General features: G+C 49.1%; 1 protein-coding gene across 4 annotated transcripts in view; it reads right to left on the bottom strand.

Moving 5' to 3' along the window:
- Window positions 1-27,930, bottom strand: part of TBC1D5 (TBC1 domain family member 5) — a 1,391,198-nt gene that overhangs the window by 134,458 nt on the left and 1,228,810 nt on the right. For all 4 annotated transcript variants that reach the window (XM_069212078.1, XM_069212077.1, XM_069212079.1 and 1 more), the window contains one exon: window positions 27,762-27,919. In XM_069212078.1, the coding sequence (XP_069068179.1) occupies window positions 27,762-27,919 (158 nt within the window). The remainder of the gene's footprint in view (window positions 1-27,761; window positions 27,920-27,930) is intronic.

The following is a 27,930-nucleotide window of genomic DNA, read 5'->3' as shown; positions in this document are numbered from 1 at the left end:
ATCGCCCACGAGTTGGTAAAGCTTACTCTCAGTTTGCAGTAGCATGCCATGAAGCTTGACCTGCATCTGCAATACATTTTTGTATGTGTGTATCGCTGACACCCCCACTGTCAGCACGGGTCTGCAGTACCTTTATTGGTACCAATGAACCCTGCTTCCATTCTTTTCAGGGATCTGTGATAACCAACAAAAAAGGTACTGCAGATCCTGTGACTTTTTTTCCAATCTATTTACCTTATGGGGGATACTTCAAGGGTCCCTTTACTATGGTCTTCGGATCAATGCAATGTGGCATTTTCTTTTCCACAGGATGTGGGGACCATGCCCCACGTCTTGAAATGGCTGTTGCATGAGTTTTTCTCTCTTGTGACAGCCAATCATTGCTCTTGGGTATGTGGTTCTAACTCTGGGTCCATGGATCTGAAAGGGGAGATGGGAGAAAAGACCCTCATTCAATAGGATTCCCCCATGCCCCCCTCCCTTTTTTTTTTTTTTTTTTACAATTCTCATTCAATAGGATTCCCCCATGCCCCCCCTCCCTTTTTTTTTTCTTTTTCTTTTACAATTTATCTCACCACAGATTCTAAAAAGCAGAGATGTACACAAATGGGTTACCCTTTAAAGCACGCTTGACAACTTTTAAAGTTCTTGTATCACATAAAATACTGAATGGATTGACACCAAACCAACAAAATACGGTTTCCAAGTAAAGTTCTACTTCCATTCTAAGTTTGGTGTAAATATGTTGTACAGTTTTGGATGTAGACACAAGAAACATTTCCTAGGGAACTAAAATCATAAATAAATGTTTTCACTCCACATCCTGCATCCCCGTTTTTCTTCTTCTGTACGGTTCTGCAATTGTAGGCATGCTAGTACAGCTGGGTATGCAAACTATTGCCATATTGCATTCAGGTCCGTCCACGAGGTCAAAGTTTGTATGATCATCAAAAATGCCTTCCAAAAGGAAACCAACACATTAAGGGGCAACCCAGAATTCCCCTAGGAATAGGGTACAGACGATGTCTCACTTAAAAATGCTCCTAGAGGAATGGTTTAGATATAATTTGTGTACATAAGATCCTGCAACTCTTCAATTAATGAATAAGACAACTATGTACTGTTCAAACCCAATGTATTAACCAATAGGATTCAGGAAGTTCAGAAAATGTACAACACATACAATGAATGTCCATCCCCATCCCATAGACAACAACGCTGTATATAACCCCCTACATCACACAATTGTAGCCCAACAGAAGATCCAAGAAGGGGTTATAACCTTCTTCTTGACAGTCCTGCAAAATAATTTTCTGGTTTTCAGTCCTGGTTCAAGCAATATCATGGTCTTTCAATTCAGCTTGTCAAATGATAAAGTAATGTTGACGTTTCGGTCTGTGGTGGCAGTCACAGGTCCGTCAGACCATCATCAGGACTCAGAGTTGTAAAATAATACAACAGGTTGCAAAAATAGACTCCGTAGCAACACACACCGAATTCCGACTCTTATGGGTTGACCGGATGGAGAGACACCAGCGATACCATATTAGAAGGCTGAAGTCCCCTTGAGCTTTTTTGCCTGGGGGTTGGGGGGAGAGGAGGGTGGAGGGGGAAGCAGAGTCCCAAGATGGCTGCCAACACTTCCTGGTTGAAGAATTAGCAGTCAATCAGATCTCAGCAAAAGATCGGGAGGGTTTGCAAAGCTTTCGCATCTCTATATACAAATTTGAATTTTCTTTAATACCTCAAAAACTACTGAATGGATTTAGACCAAATAAAAAACAGCGCTTTCTGGACCAAGAGTTATCTTTCAGTCAAATTTGGTGTAATTCCGTCCAGCAGTTCGGGGTGTAGTCCTGTTAAAAAACCCTATGGGATTTAACATAGTGAAAACATGTTTTGAGTCCCCCTTTTTTCTCTGCCTCTGTGTAGGAAGTTGGCTCTGTATATACTATTTCAAAGTAAGAAATAGCGTCCACAGAGTCCAAGGGTTCCTCTTAGAGGTAAGATAGTGGCAAAAGTAGATAATTCTAATGCTCTATTTTGTGGTAGTGCGGTCGAGCAGTAGGCTTATCAGAGGGTAGTGTTAAGCATTTGTTGTACACACACAGGCAATAAATGAGGAACACACACTCAAAGACTTACTCCAGGCCAATAGGTTTTTATATTGAAAAATATATTGTCTTAGTTTATTTTAAGAACCACAGGTTCAAGATTTACATTAAACACTTTAAATGTAAGGAACTTCACTTAGATACTTTAGGAACTTTGAATAAAAGCAATATCATATATAGTCTTTGTAAAAATGGCAATAAGCTATTTTCAAAGTGGACACTTAGTGCAAAAATCAACAGTTCCTGGGGGAGGTAAGTAAAGGTTAGATTAGGAGGAAAGTAAAACACTTACAAGTCTCAGTTCTGCGGCATAGGCAGCCCACTGTTGGGGGTTCAAGGCAACCCCAAAGTTACCACACCAGCAGCTCAGGGCCAGTCAGGTGCAGAGGTCAAAGAGGTGCCCAAAACACATAGGTGCCTATGGAGAACAGGGGTGCTCCGGTTCCAGTCTGCCAGCAGGTAAGTAGCTGCGTCCTCGGGGGGCAGACCAGGTGGGTTTTGTAGAGCACTGGGGGGGGGGACACAAGTAGGCACACAAAACACACCCTCAGCGGCACAGGGGCAGCCGGGTGCAGTGTGCAAAGCAGGCGTCGGGTTTCAGATAGGAAACAATGGAGGGACCCGGGGTTCACTCTAGCGGTGCATGCAGGCACAGGGGGGCCTTTTGGGACAGCCACCACCTGGGCTAGGCAGAGGATCGCCTGGGGTCACTCTGGCGTAGAAGTTCGGTTCCTTCAGGTCCTGGGGGCTGCGGGTGCAGTGTCGGTTCCAGGCGTCGGTCCCTTGTTACAGGCAGTCAGGGGGAGCCTCTGGATTCTCTCTGCAGGCGTCGCTGTGGGGGCTCAAGGGGGTCATCTCTGGTTTCTCACGGGCTCGCAGTGGCCGGGGAGTCCTCCCTGAGGTGGTTGTTCTCTGGATCTCAAGTCGGGGGCGTCGGGTGCAGAGTGTGAAGTCTCACGCTTCCAGCGGGAAACGTGCAGTCTTTGAAAGTTGCTTCTTTGTTGCAAAGAAGTAGCTGGCTCTGAACAGGGCCGTTGTTCACAGGAGTTTCTTGGTCCTTTAGTCCAGGGCAGTCCTCTGAGGCTTTAGAGGTCGCTGGTCCGTGTCGGATGCGTCGCTGGAGCAGGTTTTCGAAGTTGGAGACAGGTGAGTTATGCAAGCTGTAGTGGCCTCTTGAGAAGAGCCACAGCACTTATTGTATTATTTTAAAAAAATTAAACACTTGTCAATTCCCTCAGGGGATGAGGTTTGGAGGAAGGGCTTGGGATGCTGCGGCCTCTATTGCTTTCCATCTTCTCGTCTCCTCCACTGCTCAATGACTCTCAGGCAGGAGGCTGCAGGACAAGCCCTCACAGTACCGAGAACACAGCCAGTGTGTTAGAGGTGAGCTGGTGATACAGAGTTTGAGACTATGGAATGCGGGACTCAATGAGAGGGCGGAGTGTGACAGACAAGTGTCTGGAGGAATGAATGAGAGCTGTGTGAATGAGTGAGAGGAGCAGTCTGAGTCGCTGGTCCGTGTCGGATGCGTCGCTGGAGCAGGTTTTCGAAGTTGGAGACAGGCCGGTAGGGCTGGGGCCAAAGCAGATGCCGTCTTCCTCCTTCTCTGCAGGCTTGTAGGTCAACAGTCCTTCTTGTTTCTTCAGGTTGCAGGAATCTGATTTCCTGGGGTCTGGGGAGCCCCTAAATACTGAATTTATGGGTGTGTTTAGGTCTGGGAGGGCAGTAGCCAATGGCTACACACTCTTTGTGCCTCCTCCCTGTGGGGTGGGGGGCACATCCCTAATCCTATTGGGGGAATCCTCCAAACTCAAGATGGAGGATTTCTATAGGGGCCACCTCAGCTCAGGACACCTTAGGGGGTGTCCTGACTGGTGGCTGGCTCCTCCTTGTTTTTCTCATTGTCGCCTCTACCATTGCCGTCAAAAGTGGGGGCAGTGGCCAGAGGGGCTGGCATCTCCACTAGCTGGGATGCCCTGGGGCGCTGTAAAAAAAGGGGTGAGCCTTTGAGGCTCACTGCCAGGTGTTACAGCTCCTGTAGGGGGAGGTTAGAAGCACCTCCACCCAGTACAGGCTTTGTTCCTGGCCACAGAGTGACAAAGGCACTATCCCCATGTGACCAGCAACATGTCTGGTGTGTGGCGGGCTGGCAGAAACTGGTCAGCCTACACTACAAGTCGGATTGGTATTCAGGGGGCATCTCTAAGATGCCCTCTGGGTGTATGTTACAATAAATTGCACACTGGCATCAGTGTGCATTTATTGTGCTGAGACGTTTGATACCAAACTTCCCAGATTTCAGTGTAGCCATTATGGAACTGTGGAGTTCGTCTTTGACAAACTCACAGACCATATACTCTTATGGCTACCCTGCACTTACAATGTCTAAGGTTTTGCTTAGACACTGTAGAGGCATAGTGCTCAGGCACATATACCCTCACCTGTGGTATAGTGCACCCTGCCTTAGGGCTGTAAGGCCTGCTAGAGGGGTGACTTACCTATGCTACAGGCAGTGTGAGGTAGGCATGGCACTCTGAGGGGAGTACCATGTCGACTTAGTCCTTTTCTCCCCACCAGCACACACAAGCTGTGAGGCAGTGTGCATGTGCTGAGGGAGGGGTCCCCAGGGTGGCATAAGACATGCTGCAGCCCTTAGAGACCTTCCATGGCATCGGGGCCCTTGGTACCAGGGGTACCAGTTACAAGGGACTTACCTGAGTGCCAGGGTTATGCCAATTGTGGAGACAAACGTACAGTTTAGGAAAAGAACACTGGTGCTGGGGCCTGGTTAGCAAGGTCCCAGCACACTTTCAAATCATAACTTAGCATCAGCAAAGGCAAAATGTTAGGGGGTAACCATGCCAAGGAGGCATTTCCGTACACTCTGTTAGACAGATCACCCCAAAACATTTCAGATAGCAGCTGAAGTGACCTTCACATTTTTGGGGATTTTGGGAAAATTTCACGAAGATTTATTAACCGACACTAACGTTTCAATATCAAGTCAAAGAACAAATTTTCTATAGAAACTAGGTCCTAAGTAGAACTGCCTAGTGGCAACAGCCAGTAGATAACATATATATCTTTTTTCATTTAATGAAAACAAAAATGTGCCAGGGACGTTATAGTTAGGAAATAGAACATTAAAAAAAAAAAGAAATTCAGCAGTTATAGTCACCTCACTTAACTATTTCCTGATAAATTTTTTATTTATTTATTGAGAGCTGAGAAGCTCCTCCCTCTTCCTCAGCTGGTGCCTATCCAACCTACAAGTACCAAGGCACAAACCACACAGAGCTCTGGAAGCTAGTCCGGCCACTAGAATACGAGAATCATCCACTCAAGCGGGGTTCTTAGCTCAAAGTAAGACTACTAACCGTATTACAACTTCCAGCTCTGCACTAGCTGGAGCCCTTCTGCTCAGGCACAAGGGGGCTTCACATACAGGGCCTTCCTCTGCGCTGTATTTTTTGTGCATCCAGTTATTTCCACCACTCTTACCAAGTTTTAGCTCATTTCGAGGTTCCGATGATTTTGGTAGATAAAGTAACAACTGAGGCGAACGGAGACGACATATTATGCTTCGAGTAACCGGGCCACTGAAGGCTCGAGCTCTGGCTCAGCTCGAGGTCCTCGTGGTCCCCTCCAGCCCAAAACGAGCCAAGCTTTCCCATGGCTTCAGCCTGCCACAACACGCTGTATGATCACGCGTCAAGGGTTAAAGACAAAGCAGAGACATTTGATGTAAAATTGGAGCGAGAAAGTGAGGCCCAACTTGTGAATGAATTTCGCAATGTGAAAAAAGAAAATCTGGAATCAGTCTTGTCTTCCTCGCCTCACAAAGTTTTGTGATCTTAGGCAAATATTTGATTTCCCCGAGACTCCTTTTTCTTTATTATTGCATATGAGAGCATCTTGCAAAACGTGAGTTCAGGATGTGTGCTGTACCAAAAACAGCTCTTGTATTTGTTTAATAGACTATAACGATGATTATGTGTAATAATAATCTATGTCATATATAGTACACACGCAACAACTGACTTGCCCCTGGGTTCAGCAATGCTTTGTCAGGACAGAGGCGTGAATGTTTCTAAGTCATTGTTTAAAAACTATCACTTTTAATCAATGTCCGTAAACGCAGTGGGGCATTCTGATGTACTACGGAGAAATACTTCCTAATATTAAAAACAAAAATAAGAATTTTGAAAAGACTATCATATTTGTACATGATGTCTGAGATAAGATTTACTTGCCAAGTATGTTCATAGCTCGGCTTGTGCACGAGCTCATTTAGCTAAGCCTGACCTATGGCTCAGCTCCGGCTTTCCCAGTTAAATTGTTTGCTCGCCCAAGCTAATAAAAGGAAGAAAGGAGACAGGTGGTGTCGGTCCTGGAGGAGACTGTTCCCCACAGTGTACCAGTGGCACTTGTTGCTTTCGGGACAATGAACGGAGGCGATCGCTACAAACCCTCATAGTACCGGAGTGAACGCACTGTCCAACGTGGTGTCACTCAGGGATTCCTCTGTGCTGCCAAGTGATGGGGACTCAACATGCTAAAGTGTATTGTCCTAGAGCGACACCAATAAGATGACCACACGACACACTGGACGGGTGTACTGGGGCACAGACATGCACTGGTCCATCCCTCCAGCCAGATAGGACACTTCGGACAGCCACAGAGCCCAGAAGCCATGGAGGTGTTGCCCTCCACAATTAACACTTAACAATGACCTGGGAGGGTGGGTTCTCTCAATGTAAGTATCAGAGTTTCACTACTCTGCACTAGTTAATGCTCTAAGACAGCTGTTCTTAACCCTTTGACTTCTGTGGACCCCCACTGAATCATTACTGGAACCCGGGGACCCCCACTGAGTCATTATTGGAAGCTGGGGACCCCGAGCCTAATCAAATTCTATGATTTCAACCATAAAACAATACACTAGAATACAAAAACAAATATACATCAAACAAATGCTTAAATACTAGGGAAGAGAATGTAAATATTAATATATATTTTTCCATTCTGAGAGGGGCTGAAGTATGCATGTGGTGTTGTGAGGGTCTGACTAGCACAAAGGAACAGGGAGGAGTGTGTGCAGCTGTTGGGGTCTGTCTTCCGTGAATGCACAGAGTTGTCAATTCCAGTGCTTAATTTGAGCCAGTGGTTTCTGGTGCTTGGCACCTACACCTAATTGGCAACACCAGCACTTATGACAGTCTGCCACATGGTGCCACTGTTTGGCTAATTTAGAGATGAGCACAACAACAGTTTATTAATTCAATATACATCAAAAATAACTAATACCTGTCGCTTAGGCCATTCTTATAGCTTTGGGGGCCTGGAATAGCCTGAAGTGTCACACTTGAAAAGGTTTGATGGTTAATCGTTGTGTTTGCACTGTCACTGGCAGCACTGGTGGAAGCAATGAGTTATGCAAGCTGTAGTGGCCTCTTGAGAAGAGCCACAGCACTTATTGTATTATTTAAAAAAAATTAAACACTTGTCAATTCCCTCAGGGGATGAGGTTTGGAGGAAGGGCTTGGGATGCTGCGGCCTCTATTGCTTTCCATCTTCTCGTCTCCTCCACTGCTCAATGACTCTCAGGCAGGAGGCTGCAGGACAAGCCCTCACAGTACCGAGAATACAGCCAGTGTGTTAGAGGTGGGCTGGTGATACAGAGTTTGAGACTATGGAATGCGGGACTCAATGAGAGGGCGGAGTGTGACAGACAAGTGTCTGGAGGAATGAATGAGAGCTGTGTGAATGAGTGAGAGGAGCAGTCTGAGTAGAGAATGGGAAGAGCATGTAAAACTAGTGTGAACCACAGGAGTCAGACTACTCTGCCTAGTGTTGGATCCTGGGTGGTCCCAGAATCCAGGTGCATGCACTTCATGTGGCCAGGCTCTTCGACTACCACCATCCCTGGACACTCGCATGAGAGATGAGTGAAACGCAGTGGTACAGAGGGGGAGCAGCTACTGAGGGCAGGGCTTTGGCACTCTTGCACAGCAGATTGGCCCTGTACGCCGTTCTTCACTGCCGATCGTCCAGACATCTGCAGTGTGAATGGTCCATGTGTGACACTGAGGTCTGCTCCCGCTGTGCGAGTCTCCAAACAGAGCAGCCCGGCATCTAGCTGAGCCTGGAATAAAGTGCACAAAGATGTTGATTCACTAAAATCCCAGCGGTACGCAAGTGACATCACCTGACCTTTGAACTGCAGATGATGACACAGGAAGTGACATCACAGGACCTTTGACGTGGTGTCATCACAGGAAGTAACATCATACACCTCATGATATCACAGGAAGTGACATCACATGTCTTTGGCCAGGTGCTAACACAGGAAGTGATGCATTTTACATTTGGCTATTTATGTCAAACAAAGGGGTTGGAAAATCTCTAGCAGAAGCAGCTGAAATACTCTATAAACAAACATTAGTTATTCAAATCCTATTGAAAATGCTACCCCATACTTTGTGGGTACCAGAGAGGATCTTTAGATCCAGCTTTGAGATTATGCAGCATCAGTTTAGAACATCTTCATATATCGCACTAAACGTTAGTACACTAAATGATATCAGTGCATTGAGCGGCATTATTATAACTGATAGGTTTTTAAATAAGAACTTAGAAAATTCTTGACCTCCCCGAGTAAGATGCCATTAGTGAACCAAGAACAAGTCAGTGGTCATATGTACCCAGGTTGTGACGTAGGACAAATGGAGCAGCACTAAAATCTACTGAAGCTTTCACAGGAGAGGTTGTGTACACTACATACTGCGAACCTGTGCATTTCAATGTGATAATAAAGGAAAAGGATCGGGTTATTGCCTGGGATCCCACAAGTTGGCCATTGCCTGGGATCGCACAAGTTGGCCATAGCCTGGGATCGCACAAGTTGGCCAGCACAAGTTGGCCATTGCCTGGGATCGCACAAGTTGGCCATTTCCGGGGATCGCACAAGTTGGCCATTGCCGGGGATCGCACAAGTTGGCCATGGCCGGGGATCGCACAAGTTGGCCATGGCCGGGGATCGCACAAGTTGGCCATGGCCGGGGATCGCACAAGTTGGCCATGGCCGGGGATCGCACAAGTTGGCCATGGCCGGGGATCGCACAAGTTGGCCATGGCCGGGGATCGCACAAGTTGGCCATGGCCGGGGATCGCACAAGTTGGCCATGGCCGGGGATCGCACAAGTTGGCCATGGCCGGGGATCGCACAAGTTGGCCATGGCCTGGGATCGCACAAGTTGGCCATTGCCTGGGATCGCACAAGTTGGCCATTGCCTGGGATCGCACAAGTTGGCCATAGCCTGGGATCGCACAAGTTGGCCATAGCCTGGGATCGCACAAGTTGGCCATAGCCTGGGATCGCACAAGTTGGCCATAGCCTGGGATCGCACAAGTTGGCCATAGCCTGGGATCGCACAAGTTGGCCATAGCCTGGGATCGCACAAGTTGGCCAGCACAAGTTGGCCATTGCCTGGGATCGCACAAGTTGGCCATTGCCGGGGATCGCACAAGTTGGCGATGGCCTGGGATTGCGCAAGTTGGCCATAGCCGGGGATCGCACAAGTTGGCGGTGGCCTGGGATTGCGCAAGTTGGCCATAGCCTCGGATCGCGCAAGTTGGCCATTGCCTGGGATCGCACAAGTTGGCCATTACCTGGGATCGCACAAGTTGGCCATTGCCTGGGATCGCACAAGTTGGCCAAGAGGGGAGTTGATCCCTGGTTTTCTAGTTTCTCATAAGCATTTCAGTGCATTGAGTAAAACCTGTGGTGGGTGCACAGGACACACACCAATGCAGCTCAGATGCTGAAGAGCCTAGTGAGCAATCGTGCAGGAGGTGCACTGGCACAGGGGCATGCGGAGGTCACTTTACCACAACGTGTGGTTGTTTTTTTATTATCATCAGACCAGAGGATGGGGCCAGTTGTGTTGTTTTTGTTAGGGCCAGGGATGCACCTGCTCCACTACTGGCCAGGAGTGCAGATGTACTTTTAGTAGCTTTTCAAGGACTTCCCCACAGGTGAGCACATATAATTCATCAACCACAGCCACAAAGTGAACTACTTCCACTGAGAGCTGAGGAGCGTAACCACCCGCAAAAGGACCACGACCTCTGCCCAAAGGCGTGGAAAGAAGACTCGCGGGCCTCTCTAGTTTTTGGCGCCACTGAGGGCAGAGTTACCCGAGGAGGATGCGAGCAGCACAGATCCCGGGGATGCAACACTCGACATGTCTGCTTCGTTCAGAAGCATCGCGTGTCCTTCTTCACACCGCGGACCTACGTCACTCCAAATAATCCATGCGTCCTAAAGCACAGGGGCACCACATGCGTCAAGGAGTGCAGAACGGCCCTGCTTGTTTGTTAACTGTAGAAACAAGGAGTACACTGTTTGACCGAATTATGGCAGAAAACTGTGCCAACTAGCCCCTCAAACTCGAGCCGCTTTGGCAAGTTACCCTTTGCATATTCTCAATCGTTTTAAAGCCATTTGGACCAGGGCTCGGATCAACGCAAGATCAGTGGGGGTCATAAATAGCAACTGAAAGTTTCCAGGCACTATGCATTCAGCTAAAAGTGGGCTTATGAGAATGACTGACGTCACAAGATGGGGCCAGCCTGGTCCGCAGCTGCTCGATACTGATGCCAACTGCTTTGGCCAGGGCACCTGCCCCTCTGGGGCCTGCTCGTGCCACCTTTGCTTTACCGCAAGCGGCCCGGTGCGGCTCTGGGACTACTGCACACAGTGTTGTCATGTTTTACACACCTCCGAGCCTGCGCAGCTGCCCAGCGAGACTCGTGTTTAGAGAACGTGCGGATAAGGTGACACTTTAGGCCTCCACTTACTTCCAAACCCAAAGGAGCGTCACGGTGATGGAGTGTCCAGGCTGCGCCCCGACCCGTGGATGGGGCTCGCTGCGGGAGGGTGAACAGGCGACCCCGGTTTCATTTTCTGTCGCCGGATCCCGTTACTTTTCCCAGAATAAAATGCACGTCCCAGTTTCGGGTGAAGATTCAAGTGACCCCCGAGCACTGCACTAAAACGCATTTGCATCTCCAATGAGCATTTCTCGCACTGAGACGAGCAGGGCATGTCAGGGCGCATCAAACTGCAGTGACCTGAGCACTCTTTGTAATGTCGCTGGCCAGTGATGTAACTGGGCAGTCGACGTGGGCATCTTTAGAGGTGCAGGGCCCCGGCGTGCAGGGACATTTGAGAGATGCAGGGCCCTGGTGTGCAGGGACACTTGAGCGGTGCAGGGCCCCAGCGTGCAGTGACACTTGAGAGGTGCAGGGCCCCGGTGTGCAGGGACACTTGAGAGGTGCAGAGCCCCAGCGTGCAGTGACACTTGAGGGGTGCATGAACACTTGAGAGGTGCATGAACACTTGAGAGGTGCAGGGCCCCAGTGTGCAGTGACACTTGAGAGGTGCAGGCCCCCGGTGTGCAGTGACACTTGAGCGGTGCAGTGCCCCGGTGTGCAGTAACACTTGAGAGGTGCATGAACACTTGAGAGGTGCAGGGCCCCGGCGTGCAGGGACATTTGAGAGATGCAGGGCCCTGGTGTGCAGGGACACTTGAGCGGTGCAGGGCCCCAGCGTGCAGTGACACTTGAGAGGTGCAGGGCCCCGGTGTGCAGTGACACTTGAGAGGTGCAGGGCCCCGGCGTGCAGTGACACTTGAGAGGTGCAGGGCCCCAGCGTGCAGTGACACTTGAGCGGTGCAGGGCCCCAGCGTGCAGTGACACTTGAGAGGTGCAGGGCCCCGGTGTGCAGGGACACTTGAGAGGTGCAGAGCCCCAGCGTGCAGTGACACTTGAGGGGTGCATGAACACTTGAGAGGTGCATGAACACTTGAGAGGTGCAGGGCCCCAGTGTGCAGTGACACTTGAGAGGTGCAGGCCCCCGGTGTGCAGTGACACTTGAGCGGTGCAGTGCCCCGGTGTGCAGTAACACTTGAGAGGTGCATGAACACTTGAGAGGTGTAGGGACCCAGCGTGCAGTGACACTTGAGGTGCAGGGCCCCGGTGTGCAGGGACACTTGAGAGGTGCAGGGCCCCGGTGTGCAGTGACACTTGAGAGGTGCAGGGCCCCGGTGTGCAGTGACACTTGAGGTGCAGGGCCCCGGCGTGCAGGGACACTTGAGAGGTGCAGGGCCCCGGTGTGCAGTGACACTTGAGGTGCAGGGCCCGTGTGCAGGGACACTTGAGAGGTGCAGGGCCCCGGTGTGCAGGGACACTTGAGAGGTGCAAGGCCCCGGTGTGCAGGGACACTTGAGAGGTGCAAGGCCCCGGTGTGCATGAACACTTGAGGTGCAGGGCCCCAGCGTGCAGTGACACGAGGTGCAGGGCCCCGGCGTGCAGGGAAACTTGAGCAGTGCAGGGTCCTGGTGTGCAGTGACACTTGAGAGGTGCAGGGCCCCAGCGTGCAGTGACACTTGAGGTGCAGGGCCCCGGCGTGCAGTGACACTTGAGAGGTGCAGGGCCTCTGTGTGCAGGGACACTTGAGAGGTGCAGGGCCCCGTTGTGCAGGGACACTTGAGCGGTGCAGGGCCCCAGCGTGCAGTGACACTTGAGAGGTGCATGAACACTTGAGAGGTGCAGGGCCCCAGCGTGCAGTGACACTTGAGGTGCAGGGCCCCGGTGTGCAGGGCCCTGGCGTGCAGTGACACTTGAGGTGCAGGGCCCCTGTGTGCAGGGACACTTGAGAGGTGCAGGGCCCCTGTGTGCAGGGACACTTGAGAGGTGCAGGGCCCCTGTGTGCAGGGACACTTGAGAGGTGCAGGGCCCCGGTGTGCAGGGACACTTGAGGTGCAGGGCCCATGTGTGCAGGGACACTTGAGAGGTGCAGGGCCCCGTTGTGCAGGGACACTTGAGCGGTGCAGGGCCCCAGCGTGCAGTGACACTTGAGGTGCAGGGCCCCGGTGTGCAGGGCCCTGGCGTGCAGTGACACTTGAGGTGCAGGGACACTTGAGAGGTGCAGGGCCCCTGTGTGCAGGGACACTTGAGAGGTGCAGGGCCCCTGTGTGCAGTGACACTTGAGAGGTGCAGGGCCCCAGCGTGCAGTGACACTTGAGAGGTGCAGGGCCCCAGCGTGCAGTGACACTTGAGAGGTGCAGGGCCCCAGCGTGCAGTGACACTTGAGAGGTGCAGGGCCCCGGCGTGCAGTGACATTTGAGAGGTGCAGGGTCCCGGTGTGCAGTGACACTTGAGAGGTGCAGGGCCCCGGCGTGCAGTGACACTTGAGAGGTGCAGGGCCCCAGCGTGCAGTGACACTTGAGAGGTGCAGGGCCCCGGCATGCAGTGACACTTGAGAGGTGCAGGGCCCCGGCGTGCAGTGACACGAGAGGTGCAGGGCCCCGGCGTGCAGTGACACGAGAGGTGCAGGGCCCCGGCGTGCAGGGACACTTGAGAGGTGCAGGGCCCCGGTGTGCAGGGACACTTGAGAGGTGCAGGGCCCCGGTGTGCAGGGACAGTTGAGCGGTGCAGGGCCCCGGCGTGCAGGGACAGTTGAGGTGCAGGGCCCCGGCGTGCAGGGACAGTTGAGAGGTGCAGGGCCCCGGTGTGCAGTGTGCAGGGCCCCGGTGTGCAGTGACACTTGAGGTGCAGGGCCCCTGTGTGCAGTGACACTTGAGAGGTGCAGGGCTCCGGTGTGCAGTGACACTTGAGCGGTGCAGGGCCCCAGTGTGCAGTGACACTTGAGCGGTGCATGAACACTTGAGCGCTGCAGGGCCCCAGCGTGCAGGGACACTTGAGAGGTGCAGGGCCCCGGCGTGCAGGGACACTTGAGGTGCAGGGCCCCGGTGTGCAGGGACACTTGAGAGGTGCAGGGCCCCGGTGTGCAGGGACAGTTGAGCGGTGCAGGGCCCCGGTGTGCAGGGACAGTTGAGCGGTGCAGGGCCCCGGTGTGCAGTGACACTTGAGAGGTGCATGAACACTTGAGCGCTGCAGGGCCCCGGTGTGCAGGGACAGTTGAGCGGTGCAGGGCCCTGGTGTGCAGTGACACTTGAGAGGTGCATGAACACTTGAGCGCTGCAGGGCCCCGGTGTGCAGGGACACTTGAGCGGTGCAGGGCCCTGGTGTGCAGGGACACTTGAGAGGTGCATGAACACTTGAGCGCTGCAGGGCCCCGGTGTGCAGGGACACTTGAGCGGTGCAGGGCTCTGGCGTGCAGGGACACTTGAGCGGTGCAGGGCCCCGGTGTGCAGTGACACTTGAGAGGTGCATGAACACTTGAGCGCTGCAGGGCCCCGGTGTGCAGGGACACTTGAGCGGTGCAGGGCCCCGGTGTGCAGGGACACTTGAGCGGTGCAGGGCCCCGGTGTGCAGGGACACTTGAGCGGTGCAGGGCTCTGGCGTGCAGGGACACTTGAGCGGTGCAGGGCTCTGGCGTGCAGGGACACTTGAGCGGTGCAGGGGTGACTCAGGGCCCCGTACGACATCAATTAAAAAGCATTTGGAAGCCTCTCTGCCTGCTCGGACGCTGAAGGCAGACCGGTTTAGTGCACATGCGATCAGAGCCACTGCTGCCAATGCTACAGCAAAACGGCCGCAGCGAACGCTTATCGGGCAGAATGTCAACATTTATGTTGCACTGCTACACAGCGGGATGTGGGAGTGGGCAGTAAGTACACCGAAGGGTTTGGGTGGTATTCTGTACACAGTGAGCCGTGCCAGAGGTGGGGGTGGGCAGAAAGTACACCGAAGGGTTTGGGTGGTATTCTGTACAAAGTGAGCCGTGCCAGAGGTGGGAGTGGGTAGTAAGTACACCGAAGGGTTTGGGTGGTGTTCATGTACACAGTGAGCCGTGCCAGAGGTGGGGGTGGGCAGTAAGTACACCGAAGGGTTTGGGTGGTGTTCATGTACACAGTGAGCCGTGCCAGAGGTGGGGGTGGGCAGTAAGTACACCGAAGGGTTTGGGTGGTATTCTGTACACAGTGAGCCGTGCCAGAGGTGGGGGTGGGCAGTAAGTACACCGAAGGGTTTGGGTGGTATTCTGTACAAAGTGAGCCGTGCCAGAGGTGGGAGTGGGTAGTAAGTACACCGAAGGGTTTGGGTGGTGTTCATGTACACAGTGAGCCGTGCCAGAGGTGGGGGTGGGCAGTAAGTACACCGAAGGGTTTGGGTGGTATTCTGTACACAGTGAGCCGTGCCAGAGGTGGGGGTGGGCAGAAAGTACACCGAAGGGTTTGGGTGGTATTCTGTACAAAGTGAGCCGTGCCAGAGGTGGGAGTGGGTAGTAAGTACACCGAAGGGTTTGGGTGGTATTCTGTACAAAGTGAGCCGTGCCAGAGGTGGGAGTGGGCAGTAAGTATACCGACTCTGGGTGATGTTCATGTACACAGTGAGCCGTGCCAGAGGTGGGAGTGGGCAGTAAGTATACCGACTCTGGGTGATGTTCATGTACACAGTGAGCCGTGCCAGAGGTGGGAGTGGGCAGTAAGTATACCGACTCTGGGTGATGTTCATGTACACAGTGAGCCGTGCCAGAGGTGGGGGTGGGCAGTAAGTACACCGAAGGGTTTGGGTGGTATTCTGTACACAGTGAGCCGTGCCAGAGGTGGGAGTGGGCAGTAAATATACCGACTCTGGGTGGTGTTCATGTACACAATGAGCCGTGCCAGAGGTGGGCAGTAAGCACACCAGAGACTTTGGGTGGTGTTCACGCAGACAGTGGGTCGTGCCAGCGGTGGAAGTGGGTAGTGAGACTAGCAGAGACTTTGGGTGAGGGCGTAAGCAGGCACTGCCAGTGGTAGAAGTGGCTGGCAACCTCCTAAAGAAAACTTTCGAACGAGACATTTATTTCCCTCGAAATGAAGCCCTGCCCGACACTGATAAAGTGACAGCACCCTGCGTGGGCCGACCACGCCACCCCTCTGACAATGCAACCATCAGCGAGCCAAGGAGGCCGAGGCTCGGATGAGGAGGGCGCTGCGCGCCCCGCGCTCGGGGGCTCTTTAAATGATGCCCTTTAACGTGGCCGGTCCCGCCAGCTCACTGGCAGGCGGTGCCATAACAGCAGAAAATGAGCACAGGCAGCTGCAGTTTACGCACCCGGGGGCCTGTGCGTCTCCGCAACAGGAAGCGCACGCTGGAGAGATGCTGGACAAAGACAGAATTAGGCGCCTTTCACCGAAATCATTTCCAAAAGCCTCCTCCAGGCGCTCGGCGGAGGGGAACAAGCGCAGGAGAAAAGAGAAAGCAATGTAACGGAGGGAAATCAATTACCCTGGAAATGCTCCCCGGGGACGAGGCAGAGGGTAAGCATCGTGTGTAAGGGATCTCCCTGGAAAGGGACCAGCGGCCATGGATGGACGAGCGCAGCGCACCCGCATCTCACCCAGAGCCGGACAGGAGCGAGCTCAGCGCCGTGAGGACCTCTGCGAGCCGCAGGCCTCATCAGCACCAGAAGAGGCAGCACACAGGCTGCTGGGCCATTTCATGCCGGAAGTACCTCGCCCAAGAATGGCGGCGCCCCGGGGCGGGTGCCACGCGGCACCTGTTACACCTCCAGGCGCTTTTAACGCCCACATTCATTTTGAGTGTGGCAGAGTTTACATACACACACCTAGGGTCACAACTACTGCTCCATATCTATTTCTATTCCCTCAGGGGGCTTAAACTGTAACAAAATGTCACTACAGTACTCGTGAAAAGGAAAAATTAACATATCACAACCACTTCTCTTATTCTGAAAGAAGAATGTTCATTTCAGATCTACAACTGGTCCTGCAAAGGAAGAACGAACAACTCACAACCACGAAGACACTTGCGAAGAAATAATGAACAAGTCACATCCACGGCTAGTCCTGCAAAGGAATAATGAACAAGTCACAACCACGGCTGTTCCTGAGAAGGAATAATGAACAAGTCACAACCATGGCTAGTCCTGCGAAGTAATAATGCACAACTCACAACCACTGCAGGTCCTGAGAAGGAATAATGAATAAGTCACAACCACAGCTAGTCCTGAGAAGGAACAATACACAACTCACAACCACGGCTAGACCTGCAAAGGAACAATGAACAAGTCACAACCACGGCTGGTCCTGAGAAGGAATAATGAACAAGTCACAACCACGGGTAGTCCTGAGAAGGAATAATGAACAAGTCACAACCACGGGTAGTCCTGCGAAGGAATAATGCACAACTAACAACCACGGCTGATCCTGAGAAGGAATAATGAACAAGTCACAACCACGGCTAGTCCTGCAAAGGAAGAATGAACAAGTCACAACCACAGCTAGTCCTGAGAAGGAACAATGCACAATTCACAACCACGGCTAGACCTGCGAAGGAACAATGAACAAGTCACAACCACGGCTGGTCCTGAGAAGGAATAATGAACAAGTCACAACCACGGCTAGTCCTGAGAAGGAATAATGAACAAGTCACAACCACGGGTAGTCCTGAGAAGGAATAATGAACAAGTCACAACCACGGGTAGTCCTGAGAAGGAATAATGAACAAGTCACAACCACGGGTAGTCCTCTGAAGGAATAATGCACAACTAACAACCACGGCTGGTCCTGAGAAGGAATAATGAACAAGTCACAACCACAGATAGACCTGCAAATGAATAATGAACCAGTACCACAGCTAATTCTGCAAAGGAATAATGCACAACCCACAACCACGATTACACTTGCGAAGAAATAATAAACAAGTTACAACCAGGACTAGTCCTGCGAAGGAATAATGAACAACTCACAACCATGGCTAGTCCTGAGAAGGAATATTGAACAACTCACAACCACGGCTAGTCCCGCAAAGGAATAATGAACAAGTCACAACCACGGCTAGTCCTGCGAAGGAAGAATGCACAACTCACAACCACGGCTAGTCCTGAGAAGAAATAATGCACAACTCACAACCACGGCTGGTCCTGCAAAGGAATAATGAACAAGTCACAACCACTGCTAGACCTGCGAAGGAGGAATGAACAACTCACAACCACGGCTAGTCCTGAGAAGAAATAATGCACAACCCACAACCACGGCTGGTCCTGCAAAGGAATAATGAACAAGTCACAACCACTGCTAGACCTGCGAAGGAGGAATGAACAACTCACAACCACGGCTAGTCCTGAGAAGGAACAATGAACAAGTCACAACCACGGCTGGTCCTGAGAAGGAATAATGAACAAGTCACAACCACGGCTAGTCCTGAGAAGGAATAATGAATAAGTCACAACCACAGGTAGTCCTGCGAAGGAATAATGCACAACTAACAACCACGGCTGGTCCTGAGAAGGAATAATGAACAAGTCACAACCACGGCTAGTCCTGCAAAGGAAGAATGAACAACTCACAACCACAGCTAGTCCTGCGAAGGAATAATGCACAACTCACAGCCACGTCTGGTCCTGAGAAGGAAGAATGAACAACTCACAACCACGGCTAGTCCTGCGAAGGAATAATGCACAACTCAACCACTGCAGTTCCTGAGAAGGAAGAATGAACAAGTCACAACCACGGCTAGTCCTGAGAAAATGAACAACCCACAACCACGATTACACTTGCGAAGAAATAATGAACAAGTCACAACCATGGCTAGTCCTGTTAACAAATAATGCACAGCTCACAACCAAGGCTAGTCCTGTGAAGGAATAATGAACAACTCACAACCATGGCTAGTCCTGCGAAGGAATAATGAACAACTCACAACCACGGCTAGTCCTGAGAAGGAATAATGAACAAGTCACAGCCATGGCTAGACCTGCGAAAGAATAATGAACAAGTCACAACCACAGATAGACCTGCAAAGAAATAATGAACCAGTACCACAGCTAGTTCTGCAAAGGAATGATGCACAACCCACAACCATGATTACACTCGCAAAGAAATAATAAACAAGTTACAACCAGGGCTAGTCCTGCAAAGGAATAACGAACAAGTCAAAACCACAATTAGACCTGCGAAGGAATAATGAACAAGTCACAACCACAGAAAGTTAGTCCTGAGAAGGAGTAATAAACAAGTCACAACCACAGTTAGTCCAGTGAAGGAATAATGAACAAGTCACAACCACAGTTAGTCCTGTGAAGGAATAATGAACAAGTCACAACCACATCCAGTCATGCGATCGAATAATGAACAAGACAACCACGGCTAGTCCTGCAAAGGAATAATGAACAAGACACAACAGCTAGCCCTTCGAACGAATAATGAAAAAGTCACAACCACAGATAGACCTGCAAATGAATAATGAACCAGTACCACAGCTAATTCTGCAAAGGAATAATGCACAACCCACAACCACGATTACACTTGCGAAGAAATAATAAACAAGTTACAACCAGGACTAGTCCTGCGAAGGAATAATGAACAACTCACAACCATGGCTAGTCCTGAGAAGGAATATTGAACAACTCACAACCACGGCGAGTCCTGCAAAGGAATAATGAACAAGTCACAACCACGGCTAGTCCTGCGAAGGAAGAATGCACAACTCACAACCACGGCTAGTCCTGAGAAGAAATAATGCACAACTCACAACCACGGCTGGTCCTGCAAAGGAATAATGAACAAGTCACAACCACTGCTAGACCTGCGAAGGAGGAATGAACAACTCACAACCACGGCTAGTCCTGAGAAGAAATAATGCACAACCCACAACCACGATTACACTTGCGAAGAAATAATGAACAAGTCACAACCACGGCTAGTCCTGTGAAGGAATAATGCACAACCCACAAGCACAGCTAGACCTGCGAAAGAATAATGAACAACTCACAATCACGGCTAGACCTGTAAAGGAATAATGCACAACTCACAACCAAGGCTAGTCCTGTGAAGGAATAATGAACAACTCACAACCACGATTACACCTGCGAAGAAATAATGAACAACTCACAACCACGGCTAGTCCTGAGAAGGAATAATGAACAAGTCACAGCCATGGCTAGACCTGCAAAAGAATAATGAACAAGTCACAACCACAGATAGACCTGCAAAGAAATAATGAACCAGTACCACAGCTAGTTCTGCAAAGGAATGATGCACAACCCACAACCATGATTACACTCGCAAAGAAATAATAAACAAGTTACAACCAGGGCTAGTCCTGCAAAGGAATAACGAACAAGTCAAAACTACAATTAGACCTGCGAAGGAATAATGAACAAGTCACAACCACAGAAAGTTAGTCCTGAGAAGGAGTAATAAACAAGTCACAACCACAGTTAGTCCAGTGAAGGAATAATGAACAAGTCACGACCACAGTTAGTCCTGTGAAGGAATAATGAACAAGTCACAACCACATCCAGTCATGCGATCGAATAATGAACAAGACAACCACGGCTAGTCCTGCAAAGGAATAATGAACAAGACACGACAGCTAGCCCTTCGAACGAATAATGAAAAAGTCACAACCACAGATAGACCTGCAAATGAATAATGAACCAGTACCACAGCTAATTCTGCAAAGGAATAATGCACAACCCACAACCACGATTACACTTGCGAAGAAATAATAAACAAGTTACAACCAGGACTAGTCCTGCGAAGGAATAATGAACAACTCACAACCATGGCTAGTCCTGAGAAGGAATAATGAACAACTCACAACCACGGCTAGTCCTGCGAAGGAAGAATGCACAACTCACAACCACGGCTAGTCCTGAGAAGAAATAATGCACAACTCACAACCACGGCTAGTCCTGAGAAGAAATAAAGCACAACTCACAACCACGGCTGGTCCTGCAAAGGAATAATGAACAAGTCACAACCACTGCTAGACCTGCGAAGGAGGAATGAACAACTCACAACCACGGCTAGTCCTGAGAAGAAATAATGCACAACCCACAACCACGATTACACTTGCGAAGAAATAATGAACAAGTCACAACCACGGCTAGTCCTGTGAAGGAATAATGCACAACCCACAAGCACAGCTAGACCTGCGAAAGAATAATGAACAACTCACAACCACGGCTAGACCTGTTAAGGAATAATGCACAACTCACAACCAAGGCTAGTCCTGTGAAGGAATAATGAACAATTCACAACCACTTTGTCCTGAGAAGGAATAATGAACAAGTCACAGCCATGGCTAGACCTGTGAAAGAATAATGAACAAGTCACAACCACAGATAGACCTGCAAATGAATAATGAACCAGTACCACAGCTAGTTCTGCAAAGGAATGATGCACAACCCACAACCATGATTACACTCGGGAACAAATAATAAACAAGTTACAACCAGGGCTAGTCCTGCAAAGGAATAACGAACAAGTCACAACCACAATTAGACCTGCGAAGGAATAATGAACAAGTCACAACCACAGAAAGCTAGTCCTGAGAAGGAATAATGAACATGTCACAACCACACCCAGTCATGCGATCGAATAATGAACAAAACACAACCATGGCTAGTCCTGCAAAGGAATAATGAACAAGACACGACAGCTAGCCCTTCAAACGAATAATGAACAAGTCATAACCATGGCTGGCCCTGAGAAGGAATTATGAACAAGGTACAACCACGGCTAGTCCTGTGAAGGAATAATGAACAAGTCACAACCACGGCTAGTCCTGAGAAGGAATAATGAACAAGTCACAACCACGGCTAGTCCTGAGAAGGAACAATGAACAAGTCACAACCACGGCTAGTCCTGAGAAGGAACAATGAACAAGTCACAACCACAGCTAGTCCTGCGAAGGAATAATGCACAGGTCCGAATCACATCTAGTCCTTCGCAGAAATAATGGACATGTCAGATTTATGACTAATCCTGCAAAGGCATAACTAACAGCTAGTCCTATGAAGGAATAACAAACATGTCATAACCACAGATAGTACTGCGAATGATTAACACACCATAATTGTAGCTAGCCCTTCAAAGCAATAATGATTATGTCACAGCAATGGCTAGTCCTGCAAAGGAATAATGAATGCATCACAATCACAACTAGTTGTGCGAAGCAATAATTAACATGTTACAATCAGAGGCAGTCCTTCGAAGAAATAATGAACGTCAGATTAATGACCAGTCCTGCAAAGGAATAACGAACATGTCACAGTCGTTGCTAGTTGTGGGAAGGAATAACAAAAATGTTACAATAGATGCTAGTTGTGGGAAGGAATAACAAACATGTTACAATAGATGCTATTTGTGGAAGGAATAACAAACATGCTACAGTAGATGCTAGTCGTGCGAAGGAATAAAACATGTTACAATAGATGCTAGTCGTGGGAAGGAATAACAAACATGTTACAATAGATGTTAGTCGTGGGAAGGAATAACAAACATGCTACAACAGATGCTAGTTGTGCGAAGGAATAACAAACGTTACAATATATGCTAGTTGTGGGAAGGAATAACAAACATGTTATAATAGATGCTATTTGTGGAAGGAATAACAAACATGTTACAATAGATGCTAGACGTGCAAAGGAATAACGAACATGTCACAATCTATGCTAGTTGTGGGAAGGAATAACAAACATGTTACAATAGATGCTATTTGTGGAAGGAATAACAAACATGTTACAATAGATGCTAGACGTGCAAAGGAATAACGAACATGTTACAATCTATGCTAGTTGTGGGAAGGAATAACAAACATGTTGCAATGCTAGTCATGCGAAGGAATAACAAACATGTTACAATAGATGCTAGACGTGCAAAGGAATAACGAACATGTTACAATCTATGCTAGTTGTGGGAAGGAATAACAAACATGTTGCAATGCTAGTCATGCGAAGGAATAACAAACATGTTACAATAGATGCCGGTCGTGTGAAGGAATAACAAACATGTTACAATATATGCTAGTTGTGGGATGGAATAACAAACATGTTACAATAGATGCTATTTGTGGAAGGAATAACAAACGTTACAATAGATGCTAGTTGTGGGAAGGAATAAGGAACATGTTACAACAGATGTCAGCTGTGGGAAGGAATACCGAACACGTCACAAACAGAGTTGGTCGTGCGAAGGAATATCAAACATGTCACAATTGCAGTTATTCTGGTGATGGAACAATGAATAATTCACGACTCGTACTCCAAAGCCCAACTTCGCATATCACCACTACAGTCAGTCCTGAAAAGAATAAACGACCCTCCCCCCCCAATTAATGTCCTAAGAGGAGCTACTAAAAGCTTGTTGTACCTCAGCCCCTCTAATAAACTATAAAAATCAACTCAAAACTCACAGTAATGTATTCAACCTCCTAACTACAACACTGCCATGGAGCAAGACCATCACACTGTGGCCTGGTACCATCTCTCCTCTGTGCGCTATGTCCCCCGAACCGCTCTCTGCAGGGTTTTCCTTGTGCACAAACAGTATGTCGAATAGTACTGTATTATGCTAGCGCTACTCTGCCATGGTAGCGGTGTGCAGCGCTACGATGAAAGGTGGGTTTCCATCCCTTTCGTGGTTATTTCTATGCTGTGTAAAACGTTCACTTTATTGTGTCCACATCTGTATTTGTATCAGCGCACCCCTCCACGGTGCAGACATATAGAGTTGAGCACTTCGTGTCCACTGGACAGGCAGCATATTACTCAGGGTAACTGCACATACCTCAGGGGCTGCTGCTTGCAATCATTCAGGCGCCACATGGAAGCAATTTAATCGGTGCACGACCTTTACTTTATGTCCTCAGTTACCCAGAAAGTATCCTGAGCTCTTCTGAGGAACAAATACTACAGACATGGTGCTCCTTCTATTAACTATTTTACAATTTATTCTGGGCACATTGTCCTCCAGAAAAAAGGGGGTGGGGGGCACGCTACTTCACAGCTTTTTCTCTTCCAGGTCAGAGGGTAGATTCCCTTCCCCACCGAGGTCAGGCGTCATGGCTGCTGGGTTAGTTCACTACAGAAAGGCCAGTCCCCTCCCTTTCTCTCTTGCCGGTACCCTAAGAGTAGAAAGCCTGTGATCAGTGGTTCCCAACCTTTTGACTTCTGTGGAGCCCCACTTTATCATTACTGGAACCCGGGGACCCCCCCACTGAATCATTATTGGGATCCGCAGACCCCCCCACTGAGTCATTACTGAAAGCTGGGGACCTAATCGTTTAATATTATTTAATTTTATAAGCAGTCGTGGAGCCCCTGAGGAGGCTTTGCGGACCCCCAGTGGTCCCCAGACCACAGGTTGGGTACCACTGCCTCAATGGGACACAGCACCACCTCTGGTGAGACAAGATGGCATCTCTTGGGGCCTAGCACCAAGGAGAGGTGCCCACAGTCCAGCCTGGATAGAGCTAGTGCTAGCTTCATCCAAGGCATGCCAGTTTATGGAATGTCATCATGATTTAATGGTACAGTGAGGCACAAAACCCCACAATGCTTCTGGAAATGCATCCGCTGTAGTGGTCATTTCTCATGAACCAGCATGCTATACACCGAATGGAAGGAATGGATAGTTTTATTTTCTGTTCCCAACCCCCTCTCTACTGATACCACTGGTTTTCCAAACTTTCTAAAACTGGACATAAATGAAGTCTGGCACAGAGGATGAGAAAATAAGCACGAAGCCAGTTTCCTCCGGGAACCGAGACTCGTCTTGCTAATGGAGTTGCTGTGGACACCAGAGAGAATCTTCAAAGATATAGAGAGGATATTCGAAGTTAGATAACAATATTTTTGCTGGAGGAGACACTCTTGCCAGAACTGTGTTTACCCTTGATCCCAAGTATTGAACTAGTTGCACTAAAGAGTTTGCTGAGTTGATCTAGAGACACAACTTGGACAAAAAACACAGAATTGTGCCCAAGTCAAACTAGAAGGTCGACGCGGGCTTGATTAACACCAGTCACTCATCCAGGTATGCATAGATGAAAATTCACTTTCTTTGTAGAGCTGAAGATACCTGTGCCCTGCACTTTGACGAAAATTTGGTGCAACCCGGAGGCCAGATACGAGAACCAGATACTGGTAATGAGAGTGATCCACTCTAAGCCAAAGTGACTTCCAATATGGTTTGTAGATGCAAATGTGAAAACGGCCACCCTACAGGTCTACTGATGCCATCAGCCCACCTGATGGAGGATGATGAAACCCTGATCAAGTGTTTGCATGGACAACTTTTTCCTTATGATCAATTTGTTGCCATATTTCAGGTCCAGAATGTGGAAAAACTGTTAAATTTGATAAGTTTTCTGAACCAGGAAAAAAGAATATATAGCCTTATTTTCCAGCTTAGGCAGTCTCTTGATAGCTCTCTTGAGGATAAACATTTTTATGTCTTGAACTAGAAGTTTTAGGTGCAATGGATTGAATGATTTCAGAGCTCTGGAAGGACAGGAAGGATGGGACCTGATTTGATGGCCGTTCTTCACAATCTTCAGCACCTAAAACATCTTCTGGGATTCTAGACCTGTTGGGAAGAATGACTGGAAATGTTTTGCTGTCAGACCTAAACTCATGGTATCGCCCGTAGAGCCTTCCTGGAAGCTGTGGTAGGCTCTTGAGGACATTAGCTCTTCAGAGTTTTTTTAAGTTTAAAAGACAAAGTTTATTTAGCAATTGCTTATGAAAAAAACTGCTTGTGCAACGTTTGCTGCTGTTATCGACTGTGCAGATACCTTATCCAAAAACTACGAGTTTTTTGCTGACCTCAAGTCAAAGCCCATCAGCTGAACACTAGGAATATTTATTTTCTCCAGATCTAAGTGTTTATGAGTCAGAATTGAAACCCTTAAGTTCCTTCTGTGCATGCAGACCAAAAAGGGAGGAACAGGAAAAGGGCAAAGCTACAAGCTTTTGTTGGCTCTGCAGAGACACAGATACTTGGTTTAATCATGAGACACTTCAAGGTTGAGACAAATGTCTTTGTCTTGTGGTAAGTCCATGGCAGACATGTAAAGAACAGCCTGATCCGCTGGATCTGTTGCCATGCCGATGGTTTGATGCAAGGCGAGCATTTGTTCCTTTAGGATGTAAGAATATTCTTCAATGTCTTTCCTAGGAACTATGTCAGAGAAGCGTTCTAGTGATCCAATCAGCTCTGTTGTAATGGCCCAATAAGGCCCTATATACACACACACATACATATACATATACGCACTGATAAATTAAAAAGTCACACAAAGCACATATGCAGCTTGGTGCAAAATCCATAAATGAATCCAACACGGATTAAAAGCAAATAAAACTGGCTTAATAAGGCTACACATACAAACGTCACAGCATCTGGCTTATCTCGTTTTACTGAGTTTGTCGCATATTATGAAAACAGAGACTTGCAGCACCGAAGAGGGAGCTCAGATGGAGATAAAGGTGTCTACTTATATCAACCTACATACAAGTACACGTGTGAACAGTTTGAACATACATGAGCGGTCCAGGAGCATGAGCAGTTGGAAGCACCATTGTGCAGATCTCTAAACTGGGAACTTTTTAGCTGGCATGAAAGAGGCCACTTCAGAGAGCGGGCGGCGGGGAGCGGTGACGAGTCTGCAGGTAGACGGAGTATCCAGTTAGAAAGACCATTGCCACAGGTAAGGAACTTGATGGTCTGATGATACTTCTAACCACAGATTCCTCACCTGTAGAATAGGTACAAAAGCAGTTACTCCTCAAGGATGAAGGTCTGTGGAGTGGGCTCAGACTAATAAGTCTTGCATGAGCGAATGGGCGTCTTTCCCGAACGCAATAGTTCTTCGTGACTGTTTGTGCTGATGCCCACATCACGGCTTTACACATGCCAATACAGTGATATCAGCCTTGGCCCTGGTGGAATGAGCCACCAGCCCTTCCAGAGGCGGCTTCTCAGCCAATGTGAAGCAGATCTTAATGCAGAGGACTATCCACCTAGAGAGAGTACCATGAAATCACTCAGAAAATGCATCAAGAACGAATTACAGGTAATCACACATGAAACTACGACAAATAATTGAATATTATAAATAAAAAAGGAGCCAATGGTCAAACAGGCTTGGGAGTGTGGGGTCCACCTACTATGGGGCAGTAGCTGTGTAATTGTGGAGCGGTACACCAGATGTGGGGTTCAGGACGTTTGGGGCCTCTCCCTGCCTCACCTGTAAGTAGGAGGCATCTCCTCCAGCACGGATTGGCTGATACTGGCAACACTGCATATGAAGTGAGGCTCTTCCGTGGTGCGATTACCCTCACTCCATATTTCCATTACTATGGCAGTGGTGGCCTCTTACTATAGACATGTCTCATCGATGTATTCCCTGTCAGCTCCCCTTTCTCTCCCTTTGATGTGTCTCGGCACGCCTCCCAAAGCCCTGCTGCACCCTAGAGTACATATCTGTAGCACAGCATCTCCATTACCAAGCTGAGAAACTGGTTTACCTGGGAATATCTCAGCTAAAAATAAATACATTATCATTAATGGTTCAGTGGTCTGTGCCCCCCTCCCCTCCAACCCCCCCACTATGCTCATGCCGTTGACAGATTTCAGGCATCGGAAATTTAACTGGCAAGTGCTACGAGCCAATAGTTTAATTTGGGAAAAATATAAAAACGCAGAGGGAGTGCCTTGCCACCCGTGCTTCAAGGCTGAGCTCCCTATGGTGCGCTTTACAAATGCAATCCCCATACCATCGCCCCTTGTTTGCGACACAGTTTACTCCCCGCATGCTGTGCAGAATTTGGTTTCTTTGTTGCCGTTTATCACCAACATTCACTCACTCTTGTGAACTTACCGAGTCCCTCTTGCCCGCAGCTTTGCTGTGTGATCGTGAGCGTGAGATGCTGCTGAAGAAGGAGTCCTTACGCGAGGCGGACAGTGGAGGGGACCCCGTCTGTTCCTCGGACAGGCCCACGGCACTCCCGGACGAACTGACTGGCTTTACACATTGACCTGTAATGAGA

The sequence above is a fragment of the Pleurodeles waltl genome, chromosome 10 (genome assembly GCF_031143425.1).
Source record: "Pleurodeles waltl isolate 20211129_DDA chromosome 10, aPleWal1.hap1.20221129, whole genome shotgun sequence".
Taxonomy (NCBI): domain Eukaryota; kingdom Metazoa; phylum Chordata; class Amphibia; order Caudata; family Salamandridae; genus Pleurodeles; species Pleurodeles waltl.
Note: the sequence above shows the minus strand (reverse complement) of the source record. Positions and strands in the feature narration are given on the sequence as shown.